The sequence below is a fragment of the Antechinus flavipes genome, chromosome 1, assembly GCF_016432865.1.
Source record: "Antechinus flavipes isolate AdamAnt ecotype Samford, QLD, Australia chromosome 1, AdamAnt_v2, whole genome shotgun sequence".
NCBI classification, from domain to species: Eukaryota; Metazoa; Chordata; class Mammalia; order Dasyuromorphia; family Dasyuridae; genus Antechinus; species Antechinus flavipes.
In genome coordinates, this window is record NC_067398.1 from 448043445 (window position 1) to 448057595 (window position 14151).

Here is a 14151-nt window from a genome sequence, read left to right on the forward strand (position 1 = left end):
TCCCCACTGTGTGTAGAGTTAGATCAAAATCTTTTGAATGTGTATTGATTGCATTTAGGAGGTTCTGTAGGGTTTTGGGGATTGATGAAAACAATACAATGCCATTTGAAAATTGTTATGGGCCAGAACTCTGAAACAAGGATTCTTACAAGACAATGGTGTCTAGTTTATCATGGTGCTTAATAGTTCTCTAAATTCAGTATGATTGAGTTAATCTCACAACAAATAATGGTTTCCCAGTGATATAATGATTGGTTTATAGTCAGTGTAGAGCATATAAGCTGGGAGCCTCAGCCAGAGCCAGGGGCCAGAGAAGACAAGCAGCTTAGAGGCAGGAGCTCAAGCTCTTAGAGCCAAGGAGAGAGAGAGAGAGATTCATTTCCATCTTCATCAGCCTCGTTGTGGCAGGCCAGTCCTCCTGCATTTTCTCCACTGAAAGCAAATCCCCTCTGAAGGAGAAAGCTAGCTGAGCACCAGAAGGAGACAATAAAGACTTTTGGACCAACACCTGGCTATTCTCATGGAGATTACTCTGCTGAAATGAAGGCTGCTCCAAAGACCTCCAGAAAAACCAATAGAACATTACAGAAAACAAGTGCATTTGGAAGATTTCACCATTGTTAGTAAATCTTTCTACTTGGATTCAGGGTTGAATATCCTTCATGATATGATCAGATCTTTGACACATTTGGCAAGCTTTTTTATACATTGTGCAATAATAATCAGAAGACTATCAAACAAATTTATTTTTATTCCTACTTTTTTTTTTTTTTTTTTTTTCCCTGAGGCAGCTGAGGCTAAGTGATTTGCCCAGAGTCACACTGGTAGGAGGTGTTAAGTGTCTGAGGCCAGATTTAAACTCAGGTCCTCCTGACTTCAGGGCTGGTTCTCTATCCACTGCACCACCTAGCTGCCTCTATTTCTACATTTTTAAAGAAGTCTCCTATGATTGTGACATATATATATATATATATATATATGACACTTTGTTGAAACCTTTTAGACAATATTTTGCTCCACTAGAGTCAAATTATTTATTTATTTTAATAGTCAGCAAAGAATAGTTACAGTTGTTTCCTGTATTCAGTACTCCTTCAGTCAGTCTTACAATCTCGCAGGATTGTCTTGAGGATCAATTAGGATGATGTATTCAAAGTGCTTAGAAAATTTTAGTGTTGTACAAATGTTAGTCATGAATATCTTTAGTAATAGTATGAATTGTATAATTGCAAAGATGTGCTTTGCTCTGAATATCATTTGTAATTTGCAGTTGCTCTGAATTTCATTGCAGTACCCAGTGTAATTGTATATTATGAATGAAAAATAGTGAAGTTTGTTCATTTTCAACCCAGATCTTTGATGTATTTGATATTATTGATCATCCCTTCTTTCTTGAGGATTTCTTTCTTTCTTTCTTTTTTTAATAGCTTTTTATTTACAAGTGATATGCATGGGTAATTTTACAGCATTGACAACTGCCAAACCTTTTGTTCCAATTTTTCCCCTCCTCTTCCCCATCCCCTCCCCATGATGGCAGGTTGACCAATACATGCTAAATATGTTAAAGTATAAATTAAATACAATATAGGTATACATGTCCTAACAGTTATTTTGCTGTACAAAAAGAATCGGACTTTGAAATAGTGTACTGTAGCCTGTGAAGGAAATAAAAAATGCAGGCGGACAAAAATAGAGGGATTGGGAATTCTATGTAATGGTTCATAGTTATCTCCCATAGTTCTTTCGCTAGGTGTATGTAGCTGGTTCAATTCATTACTGCTCTTTTGGAACTGATTTGGTTCATCTCATTGATGGGAATGTCCATGTCCATCAGAATTGATCATCATATAATATTGTTGTTGAAGTATATAATGATCTCCTGGTTCTTCTCATTTTACTCAGCAAAGGATTTCTTTTACTTTGGTTTCTATGACGTCCTCTCTTCTTTCTCTCCCCCTCTCCACTCAATCCTAGGTTCTTTTTTTAAAAAATTGTTCATTTATTTCAATTGTATGTCTCTGTGACCTCATTTGGAATTTTCTTGGCAAAGATATTGGAGTAGTTTGCCATTTCCTTCTCTTGCTCCTTTTACGGATGAAGCAAACAGGGTTGATTGACTTGCCTTTTACGGATGAAGCAAACAGGGTTGATTGACTTGCCCAGGGTCACACCGCTAATAAGTGTCTGAGATCAGATTTAAATTCAGGAAGATTGAAGGGGATTCTGGGAAGACAGGGGAGTAGGTCATAAAATTCCAAGCTCTCTAGATTTCTTCCTCAAACAAAACAAAATTGCTCCTCAGGGTAAATGTATACAAGTGAAAAACAAATAAAACTTGGGAGAGAACAGTGGTCCTCCAGGGCAACCCGAGAAGACTTATAGAAAGAACTCAGGTCAAAGATTTAGTTGCTATGAAGTGTAAATCCCTCCAAGCTAGCTCTGTTGAAACAGCTAGTGGGGAGTCCTGGGGTTAACTGGGTTGGGAAGTTGCCTCAGCCCCAAGCACAAGAACTTTCACCTTCTGAGTCCAGGAAGATTGAGGGAATCTTTGCTGATAAGGATCACCGTACCCTGCTGTGCTGCTGGGACATGGCACTGGGCAAGGAGGAACCAGCATATGCCTGGTGAGTGCAGAAGCAATGGGGCGGGGAAGCTTCAGACTTCGGGCACTTAAAGGAGGGTGGTAGAATACCTGGCTTTAGGGTCTGAATTAGAGGGGAGAGCTAAAGTGAAGCCAGAAGCACCATTCCCCCATCCCCACAGGACTAGAGGTGATTACACTAACAAGTTCTTTTTTTAAAAGAGCAGACAAAGGAGAAAGACCCCAACCATAGAAACTTACTATGGAAATACTTCATGGGAAGACCCAGAAGTCCCAGAGAGGGACACTGAAATAAAAAAAAAGCTTCTACCCAAAGAGTAATGTTAAATTGGCTCCCTGCCCAAAGAGAAGAATTCAAAAAAAGCTTTAAAAAAATCAAAGGAGAGAGATTAAGGAAAAGCTAAACAAACAAACACAAGATCTGAGGAAAACAGATTATGAAAAGAAAGTCTTCCAATTAGAAAAGGAGATCAAGAGTTTTAAAGTAGAAAGTGACTCTTTGAAAATTAGAATTGGGCAAGAGAAGCTGTGAAAGTATAAAAGACCAAGAACTAATAAAACAAAATGGAAAGAATTAAAAAAAAAAAAACCAGAGAATGTGAGATATAAGAAAAACAATAGATCTAGAGATCATCAAGTAAAGAAAACATAAGAATGGTATATCTGAAAGCTAAGACCAAAAAAAGAACCTTGACACAATAATGAAAGAAATAATTACAGAAAATTGTTCTGAAGTGAAAGAATAAGGGGAAAGTACAATTAGGAAAAAAATCCATCAATCACTACCTCAAAGAGATCCTATAAGAAAACATACAGGAACAATACTGCTAAATTTTGAAACCTCTAGATTAAAGAGAAAATTTTAAAAGCAACCAAAAAACTCCAATTTAGATATACTGAAGCTACAATTAGAATTGCACAGGACCTCTCAGCAGCTACAAAAAAGATCACGGTCCTGGAATACTATACATACTATATATTGACAATGAAAAGAATTAGAGTTGTGACTAAAAGTATCATATCCAGTAAAATTAAGTATAATATTGGATTTTTAAAAATGGACATTCAGTGAACTGTCAGAATTTCAGATTTTGTCTCAAAAAATAAATAAACCTGAATACAGAAAATGGCTTGACTGTTTTTCTATGTAATATAAGGCAAGGTTCTTAGCTGGGAGTTTAGGGTAGGAGGAGCCATAGGAGATTTGAAAAAAAGATTTGGAAGAGCCACTCTAATGAGGGAGATAGTGAATAGATAGGAAGGTGGAGAGGCATTCTCTACCATTTTGTGGGCCTGATGAGATTATATAAGGTAAATCTGTAATGAACCCAGTGGACGGAGTTTCCTAATTTTTTCTACTTCACATGAGTAGGAGTGAAAGTGGTAGATTATAGGAGTAATCTAAGGCTGGGTTTTGGCAGGACAAGATTAGTGATAAAATAAGTATTAATAATTTGCAGTGGATTCAAGAGAAGATGATAATGTAGAGTTGAACTAGTTTAGCTCAGGTGGGGAAGGGAGATGATAATTTAGGAAAGAATGAAGAGTTTAAGGGATTAGAGGTCATAGTGAAGATAAAGAATGGGGTTAAGGGTTGTAAGGAAAAGGGGAAAATGAACTGATAAAAGATTATGATGCGATAGAAAGATTTCATAGTAAATAGAACAAGGAAGGAGAATTGTATTAAGATGTAACAGAGTTGCAGTCCACATCAGTAGAAAGATATATTCCATTCCCACTGATAAAAAAGAACTTTAAAAGTTCTGATATCAGTGTAACAGCCTAGTGAAACCTGGAGACTTTTAACAACTCCCTTCTACAAATATTGGATCTAATGAACCTAAGCAGCAACATTGAATTGTTTTAATTCTAACACTGTTGCATTAACATATTGGCTAAAATCCAATATGATAAAATGGTTGACATTAAGGGAATATGTAGTTTATCTTTAACTTCAAGTTATTTATTTTTAGCCATTTACTAATATTTGAGTGAAAATTATTCAAAATAAATTTATTTTTATACATAGTTTTTCTATTATGTAGTAACAATATAAGGTAAAGATAATGCTTTTATTCTTTAGTTGTATCAGTATCTACTTGGAGATAAAGTTTTTATAGTGACTGAGGCTTTATGTAGTTTAAAACAAACTTCATTTTAAAATTTTATAGAGTGCTTTCCTCCCAATTATAACATTTACGCTTTCCCATTCTAGGTATCACTGTCCAGTACCTAAGGTTTTTTATGTCCAACTAACTGTTGGAAACAATGAGTTCTTTGGGGAAGGAAAGACTCGTCAAGCTGCTAGACACAATGCTGCAACAAAGGCTCTCCAAGCTCTCCAGAATGAACCCATCCCAGAGAAATTACCTCAGGTGCCATTGCTTTTAATACTCAAATGAACATGAAATTTCATTGACATGGGTCTTCCTTCCAATAGTGCCAATGGCAACTCATCTAGATCTTTTTTCACTGTGTAACTCTAATCTATGGTCCTTTCACACCAAGGGGTGGGAGTGGTTGGGAAGGCATCTGCTTAGTGTAGATTTGCTCATTGAGTAGACTATCATTATATTTTCCTCTGGTTATTTGAAAAGTCCTTATACTTCCATGCACCTCCCATTTCCATATTTCTTTAGTTAGATATGATATTTAGTATGTTTCTCTTTAATTTCTTGTTTCTGTTCAGTTGCAGCTTGCTCACATATGTCATACATTTCTCCATTACCCTTTGGGAGATTTTCAATTTTAATTCTTTTAAGACATATCCACGACTTGTCCCACATGATAACACAAGAGAACTTCAGTGTTAAAAAGTTGGCCCTTAGTTTTAGGAAAAAGCTTGGGATTATCATAATAAAACTAATAATAGTAGCTCATATTTATGAGATGCAAAACCCAGCAAAACAAATAGAAGTTTTATAAGTATAACAAAGGAAGATTAGCATTTAATTTTTTTTTTTTAGTCCCTTAGTTGCCTTCTCTCAATAGTTAAATTGTTAAGGAGGCAAACACATCCTGCTTCATGAATATGTACCATTTTTGCATAAAAAAAAAAAGATAAATTTTTCTTGGTGTGTTTAGAGGCAACTATGGATAGTTCAGTTTGGCATCCTTCTTAGGTTGCCTTCCATTCCTCTGCTGTGTCATGGTTCATAGCCAGGACTGCTCTGAAGTACTAGTGAAACTATAGTTTGGGGTTTTGAGTATCACTCTTTCCTGATCTTACATTGTAGCTGAGGAAGCTTTGTGAGCCTTCTATGAATTTCTAAGCCCAAGATTTTGGTTCTGAGACCGAGTTGTTTTGGCAATGACAGCAGGGGAAGAATACAAGGATGAAAGAATAACATTAATTAATATCCTCAGTATTTGTTGAATACTTACAATAGATATTGCACTATATCTGATGGAAGACTAGGCATCATATTAGGGGATGAGTAGAGGAGAAGAGAGTGGACATTTATCAGGTGCTTGCTTAATGCTTTATAAATATTTGTCTCATTTGATCCTCACAATAACTCTGTGAGGTAGATGCTATTATGATTCTCATTTTAATGTTGAGGAAACTGAGGCAAAGAGAGGTGAAGTGACTTGTTTAGGATCATGTAGCTACTAAGTCTCTGAGGCTGCATTTGAACTCAGATCTTCCTGACTCTAGCCCCAGGGCTCTATCCAGTGAGCCACCTGATAAAATTAGAAGATTAGTATGGTCATATGTAGATTCAGGGTAGTAGAATTGGTCCAAAATAGAATATCATGACAGTTAAAAGAATAACTTATGTTTGTATTAAAATTTTCAATTTTCAGCAATTTTTCAGCCCTACTGTGAGATAGGTCATAAAAATATCATTATTCCCACTTTGCATATGAAAACATGGAGGCTCAGAGAGGTTAAGTGACTTATCTTACAGCTACTAAGTGGTAAAGCTGGGATTCAGACCCAGGATTTCTGATTGATTTTTAGTTCTCTTTTTACTACTACTCCTAGAAGTGGGATTTCTACAATATTTAAGCCCTAGATCTTTCATGACAATGTGAAATAACAAATGAATAACATTGGACTTAGAGTTGAAAAATCTATGTTTAAATCCCATCCTTGTTACATCTTTTCTGATTGGTTTTGAACAAGTCATTTAAAATTTTTTGATGTCTTATTTGAATTTCAGGTTCCACCTGCAAAATGAGACAATTGTTCATATTATCTCTAAAATCCTTCTCAACAATAGATCTTATGATTTCAGTACTAATTAGGAAAAAAAAATTCCTTTATGTTGGTCTTAAATATATCCCCTTCCTATTTCTCTTCATTGATTCTGTTTTTTCCTTCTAAAGCCAAGGAAGGAAAAAAAAATCAGTTCTTCATGATAAAATAAATTGTGATCTTCCAAATATTTGAAGTGAGCTTGCTTGTCCCTCTCTTAAATTTTCTCTTTTCCAGACTAAATACCACAACAGATCCCAGGTTGAAACTTTGTGCTTTAAACATTTGTTTGAGTAAGCACAGGAAAAGAAAATCAGATATCTAAGTTGAGGCTCTAGTATCTCCCAGGGTTGGCCATTCTCATAATGCCTAGAATGTATTAATAAATGGTATTAGCACATATATTTAGACTCATTCATTCTTTTGTCTAAGATGCCAATAATTGCTTGTTAAATTGGATCAATTAGAAGGCACAAAACTATGTATCTAAAGAGCTATAAGTTGTCACCTTCTGATTTCAATGTCAGTAAGTTTGACTACATTGGATACATATGTATGAATTTTGTTTATAAAATTAATTTTATAATTTTTATTAATATATTTTTCCATTATACTTTTTGGAAGGCTATCCCACAGTTTTGACAGGAGTACAAATTTATTAGAAAATTCCATTGTGGTTGATTTTTATCAAAGCAATTTCCTTGTTTTCTCATCCTGATGTTATAAAAGCAAAGTTCCTTGATAATTGAATATTATATGATATGGCATAATTTTTCTTGTTTTTCATGATTTAGGATGGAGAATCAGGAAAAGAAATAGAAGAAGAAAAAGATGCAAACAAATCTGAGATCAGCTTAGTTTTTGAAATTGGATTGAAACGTAACATGCCTGTCACTTTTGAGGTATGTATTCAATGTTTTTCTGGGTTTTTTCTCTGTCCCCCAATCACTGAAAATAAATTATCTTGTAAAAATAAGTTATAATTTGAAAGAGTAATTTGAGAAATTGTGCTTCCCTAATTTTATGAACCCACAAGCATTTGATCTTCCACAAAGAACATCATTTCTTTAAGGAATGAAGGCCATTTGATTTTGTCCAAAACTATCCTTGTGGTAGAACATCATTTCTTTAAGGAATGAAGACAGTTTGATTTTGTCCAAAACTATCCTTGTGGTACAAATAACATGACAGGAACTACTGAGTTGGAGAGGCTTCATGTGTAGGGCCCAACAGTGACTATGTATCTGTTGTCAGAGGACCAACCTAACTAAATATGGAGAGACTTATCATTATGGAGTTGACCACTGTGTGGAGAGGTTTATCACTATGAAGTTGATCGCTGAATGATGAATTTTTGACTGCTGTAGCTCATTATAATTATTTTCTTAGTCTTAGAGGGATTTTTTTCTGTGGTCATGAAGAAAATATTTTTACCAGTGAAAACATGAATCCTTGCAGTTTTGAAGAATAAGTACAAATACTATGTCTTTTCTTAAATTTATAGGTCATTAAGGAAAGTGGACCTCCACATATGAAGAGTTTTGTTACTCGAGTATCAGTAGGAGAGTTCTCTGCAGAAGGAGAAGGAAATAGCAAAAAACTCTCAAAAAAACGTGCTGCAAGTTCTGTGTTACAGGAACTAAGAAAGCTTCCACCTCTTCCTGTAATTGAAAAGCCAAAATTGTATTTTAGAAAACGTCCTAAAACAATATTAAAGGTAAGATATATATATATGAGTGACTAAATTGTTAAAAAATCCTTAAAGTATTTTAAAAATTAGGTAATTCTATAAGGCTTTTCTCTTAACATATAACATTTAGAGAAGAATATGCATATGCAGACAAAGTTCAGTATGATGTTTCCCCAATGTATATAGTACTTAATAAAGCACAGATACAGGTGCATATAAGAAATTATACCTGCAAAGCTTTAAAAAGGACTATGTACTTGGGAGACTGTCTATATTTATTCCAATTGTACTTCTGTTGCTTAAAATAATTTTGGATCCTCATTTGTAATTTCTTCAGAACTAGTTTATTTGTGAGAAAAAGCACTCAGTCTTAATTCTTATTCATCATGCCTCCATTTTGACAAAAGAATTTTTTAGCCAGATGAATAACTTGTCTTTTCTAGACTTGTCTCTTAGTCATTCACAAAACTCAAATGTCTTTTTAAAAGCCTAAGATTTGTTATTATAAAGAATATTTTAAAAAGTGTTTTTCATATTTTATTTTATATCATCTCTGTTTCTCAGTCCCTCCTTCCTCCTCTCAGAAAACCATTCCTTATAACAAAAGAAAAAGTTCAGCAAAACTAACACAGTATAAAAAAATCTGACATTAAATGCAATGTTTCACATTCATTGTCCTTTCCTCTATAAGAAAGGGAAAGGTGTTTTTTATCTCTTCTTTCTAAGTTGCTATTTATAAATAGTAAACAGTAAATGCTTTTTAATTCATTCATTTTTTTAGGGCCATAATTTTGTAGCCTTTGTAGTTCTGTTTGTTTTATTGTTCCTTATTTTTTCATTTATATTGTTATAGTCATTGTTTATGCTGTTTGTTGCTTCTGTTTATTTTGTGTAATTTCATGCAAATTTTATGAAGCTTTTTTACTCTTCACATTCATTGTTTCTTATCAGAATGATACAGCTTGTTTATCCATTTCCCAATTGATGTGCATCTTTGTTCTTTCTAATTCTCTGCTTCTACAAAAAGTCCTGTTGTAAATATTTTAGTGTATATGAGGCCTTTATTTTTTTTAACCATTGAATCAATAGATCATAAAATATGAATATCTTAGTAATTATTTAATTTCAAATTGCTTCCATTGCAACCAATATGGTTGGACCAATTCATAGTTCTATGAATAGTATAGTAGCATTCTTGTCTCTCCTTTAATATTGACTATTTTCATTTTTTATCTTTGTTAATTTTATTATCTTTTCATTTGTTACTTTTGTCAGTTTGCTAGGTATACGTTGATGAATTTTTTCAACTTGTTTTCTTATATGGTTGTTAATAATTTGCAATTCTTTTGAAAATGGTTTTTTGTTTTGTTTTGTTTTGTTTACTGTTTTAAAAAGAATTTTAATAATTTTTTATTGATAGAACCCATGCCAGGGTTATTTTTTACATTATCCCTTGCACTCACTTCTGTTTCAATTTTCCCCTCCCTCTCGCCATTCCCTCCCCTAGATGACAAGCAGTCTTATATATGTTAAATAGGTTACAGTATATCCTAGATACAATATATGTGTGCAGAACCGAACAGTTCTTTTGTTGCACAGGGAGAATTGGATTCAGAAGGTAAAAATAACCCGGGAAGAAAAACAAAAATGCAAGCAGTTTACATTCATTTCCCAGTGTCCTTTCTTTGGGTGTAGCTGCTTCTGTCCATCCTTGATCAACTGAAACTGAGTTAGATCTCTTTGTCGAAGAAATCTACTTCCATTATTTGGCACTTCTCTATTAGGGAATGGCTTTTGTTTTTATGTATCTTTAGCCACCCACACATCTGAGGTATTATGCTTTTATCAGAAATAATTCAATTCAACTTTGGTTTGCTTTTCTTAATCGACTGGTTTTCTTTTTATTTGCATTAAATTTGTTCACACACACACTTTGGAATTCATGTCATAAATATCATATATTTTATCTTTTATAATTATCTCTATATCTTGTTAGGTTAAGAATTCACATCTTAGGAATCATTTTCAAAGTTATCCATTATGGTTCCCTCCTTTCTGTAATATGACCTTGAATGTTCAGGTCACGTAATCATTTCGATTCTATTGTGGTGTGCAATATAAGATGTTGCTCTGAACCTAACTTCTGAAAGACTATTTTCCAATTTTTCCAGCAATTTTGTTTAGTAGGGAGTTCTTTCCTAAGTTATTTGTTTTAGATCATATTGTACACTGAGTTTTTGAGTTTAATTTTTTTAAATTGTTCCATTGATTTTCTTTTCTATTTCATCAATAGTATTAAATAATTTTGGTAAGATTTATTTTCATTATTTTCCTAGCTTTCTTTACCTTTTGTTCTTTCGTAATAATTCGGTTAATACTTTTAGCTCTATAAAAATGATTCTTAATAATTTGATTGATTTGTCACTCAACAAATAAATTTTGGTAGTACTTAAATTTTTATTATATTGATTGAGCCCATCTATAGCTAATCAGTATTCTATTGATAGTATTTCTTGATCTAAATCTAACAGATAGAAGGGCTTGTTTTCTAATTTTTATTATATTTTTATTTCTAATTTTTAACATTCATTCTTTTGTATTTGTTCTAGATTTGCTAATTAATTTTTTTTTTCAAATTGCATAGTCAGTTAACGCTTTCTGTTTGTATTTTGGTAATAGATGTCCTTAGGATAATTTTTTCTTCTTCTAAGGATTGCTTTAGCTACATCTCAGAAATTCAGGCATGGTGTTATTTTCTTTCACATAGCTATTAATGTTTTTCTATGATATCTTTTTAGACTCATCCTTTTGTTATTAAGTTTCTATTTAGGACTGTCTTTTGCTTGCAATCTTTTGATTGATTAATACCTGTATAATGCTATTGTTGAGGTCTAGATTTAGGGTACCTAAATGAAATTAGGGTTTAGTTGAGGTCTAGTGCAGGTTTGGGGTGCAGGGAGTCAAGCAAAGCTCCCCTGCAACCCCCTTGGATTCGGCGCAAGGATACGGCGGTAAATGGTATCTAGTAGCAGTGAGTTCCCAATAAAAGCATTTATTGGCCTGGAGAGCTAGATTAATAAAAGAAGTTTATTATTGGGTTTGGAAGTAAGGAGATAGGCGAAGATAGAGATAAGGAGGGCACTGGACAAAGGGTCCATGTTTGGCTACCATGTTTGGAATCTCTGCAAAGAGGGGTTCCCAGCGTGGCCTTTTTATAAGAGACTTAGCTCTAGGGGCTTTTGGGTGTAGCCTCAAAGTTGGCTCAGATCCGGGTGGGGCTGGGACAGGTCCGGATCTTCTATTAGAATTCAAAGGGACCAGGATTTGTGAGTTAATGGTCAATTTACATTACTAACTAGGAGAGGGTGGAAATCTAGAAAGGAATCTTCCCCGCATCATTATGGTCTGTAAAAGATTTGTTTAATAGTTTTACTTAATAGTTTTTAATTTTGTACCCTTTTCCATACCAACAGCTAAGGAAGTGCCTTTAACATGGTCTGTTGTTATAAATGTGTCATGTAGTATTGAGAAATATGTGTATTCAACCAATCAGTCAAAGAGCCTTTAAGTGCCAGGCACCACAAAGCAGTAGGCATACAAAGATTATTATAAAATACAGCTTAAAAAAAAAAGTAATAATGTAATTCATCTAGAGGAACGAAAGGTCAAGAATCTCAAAAGAAGTAACGAAAAAAAGTAAAAAGGAAGGAGGGGCTAAAAATACTAGATCTTGGATTATGCTGCAAAATAGTAATCATCAGATTATTTGAGATGCTTGAGGAGAAGAGCAAATTTCTATAGATTCTTTTTTATTTTTAAATTATTTCCATTCAGTATACAATAAAAATATCTCTAAATTATTTATTACTTTGTCTAGTTCTCTCCTTTCCTTTTGATTTATCTTTTAAAGATTTGTTTAGCCTTAAGGACAGAATATTAAAATCCCTCTCTACTATTTAAAATTTTTTGCAATTCATTTAACATTTTCTTTATGAATGTAGAAACCATATTAGTTGATGAATACATGTTTAAAATTGATATTATTAATTTTCATTCCTTTAAATAAATTTTTTTATTTCTGATAGTGTAAAAGTATTTTGTCTGGTAGCATAATTGCAATTCTTATATTTTTGTAGTCATATGATGTATAATATATTTATTTCTTATTCTCATTCTGATTCTGCTTTTTATGTTTCTTACAACAAATAGCAAAGTCATTTTCTTCTCTGTCCTGTCCCTCTCTTTTCTTTAATTGAATTATTTAGTCCATGATATTTAAAGTTCTGAGAGTTAAAGTTCTGTGTTTTGTTTCTTTAGTACTTTTAGATGCTTTTATCCCTTTCTTCTTTTAAACTAGTACTTTGTCCCTATCCCTATCCTTTATTTTGTTTAAACTGCTTGGATATGACTATTTTTTATTGTTCTCTCTTCCTTTCCTCTGCTTCCTTTTACCTAGTCTTTCAATAATGTGGCATAATGTGGGGGATAAGGAGGAAGATATAGATCCTTTCTACATCTAGATTTCCTTGATGTTGTAGTAATTTGTTAGTAAGTGACTTGATCAAAGTTACCCTCCTCAATCCATCATTAAAATGGATCCACCTCTCATCATAATGTTAGTTCTATCATTAATTGTTAACCAATCAAAGTTGATTGCCATTCTCAAGAATACTCACTTTTCCATAGGCATGGAAACTTTGAGCCTACTTCTATAAGGGGTCTTAGATTCATGAAAGAGATGGCCAAATGACTATTCTTTTGTATTAATAATATGCTAGATTTTTAATAAAATGATTAATTTTTCTTAAACCATGTCTTTCAAACTTTTAAAATGTCATAGTACCTAAGTTTATCACAGATGATCATCATATAATCTTTTTTAAAATTTTAAATTAAAAAAAGTTATTAAAGGTTTTTATTTTTTCAAACATATGCATAGATAATTCTGCAATATTAGCCCTTACAAAACCTTCTGTTCCAGTTTTTCCCCCCTTTTTCTACCTCCCTCCCTAGATGGCAAGTGGTCCAATATATGTTAAACATGGCAGAAATATATGTTAAATCCAATATATTCATATACATTATTATCTTGCTGCACAAGAAGAATCAAATCAAACAGAAAAAAAATTAGAAATTAAGTAAAATGCAAGCAAACAACAATAAAAAGAGTGAGAATATTATGTTGTGAACCACACTCAGTTTCCAGTCTTCTCTCTGGGTGTAGATGGTTCTCTTCATCACCAAACTATTAGAACTGGCCTGAATCATCTCAGTGTTGAAGAGAGCCACGTCCATCAAAATTGGATGATTTTGCTGTTGCTACAATGATCTCCTGAGCTCATTTCACTTAGCATCAGTTCATGTAAGTCTCTCCAAGCCTCTCTGAAAATCATCCTCCTGATTGTTTTTTATAGAACTACATTCATATACCTTAATCTATTCAGCCATTCTCCAACTGATGGGCATCCACTCAGTTTCCAGTTTCTTGTTACTACAAAAAGGGCTGCCACAAACATTTTTGCATATGTGTGTCCTTTTCCCTCCTTTTAGATCTTTTTGGGATATAAGCCTATTAGAAACACTGCTGGATTACAGTTTGATAACTTTTTGAGCATAGTTCCAAACTGCTCTCCAGAATGGCTGGATCCATTCACAGTT

The 14151-nt window shown here is 33.4% G+C and overlaps 1 protein-coding gene across 1 annotated transcript in view; it reads left to right on the forward strand.

The window, feature by feature from the left end:
* The window catches only part of STAU2 (staufen double-stranded RNA binding protein 2), a 437835-nt gene that overhangs the window by 140331 nt on the left and 283353 nt on the right, over nt 1-14151 (forward strand). Inside the window, exons 6-8 of the mRNA XM_051970039.1 lie at nt 4818-4977; nt 7598-7705; nt 8308-8520. Of these exons, the coding sequence (XP_051825999.1) occupies nt 4818-4977; nt 7598-7705; nt 8308-8520 (481 nt within the window). The remainder of the gene's footprint in view (nt 1-4817; nt 4978-7597; nt 7706-8307; nt 8521-14151) is intronic.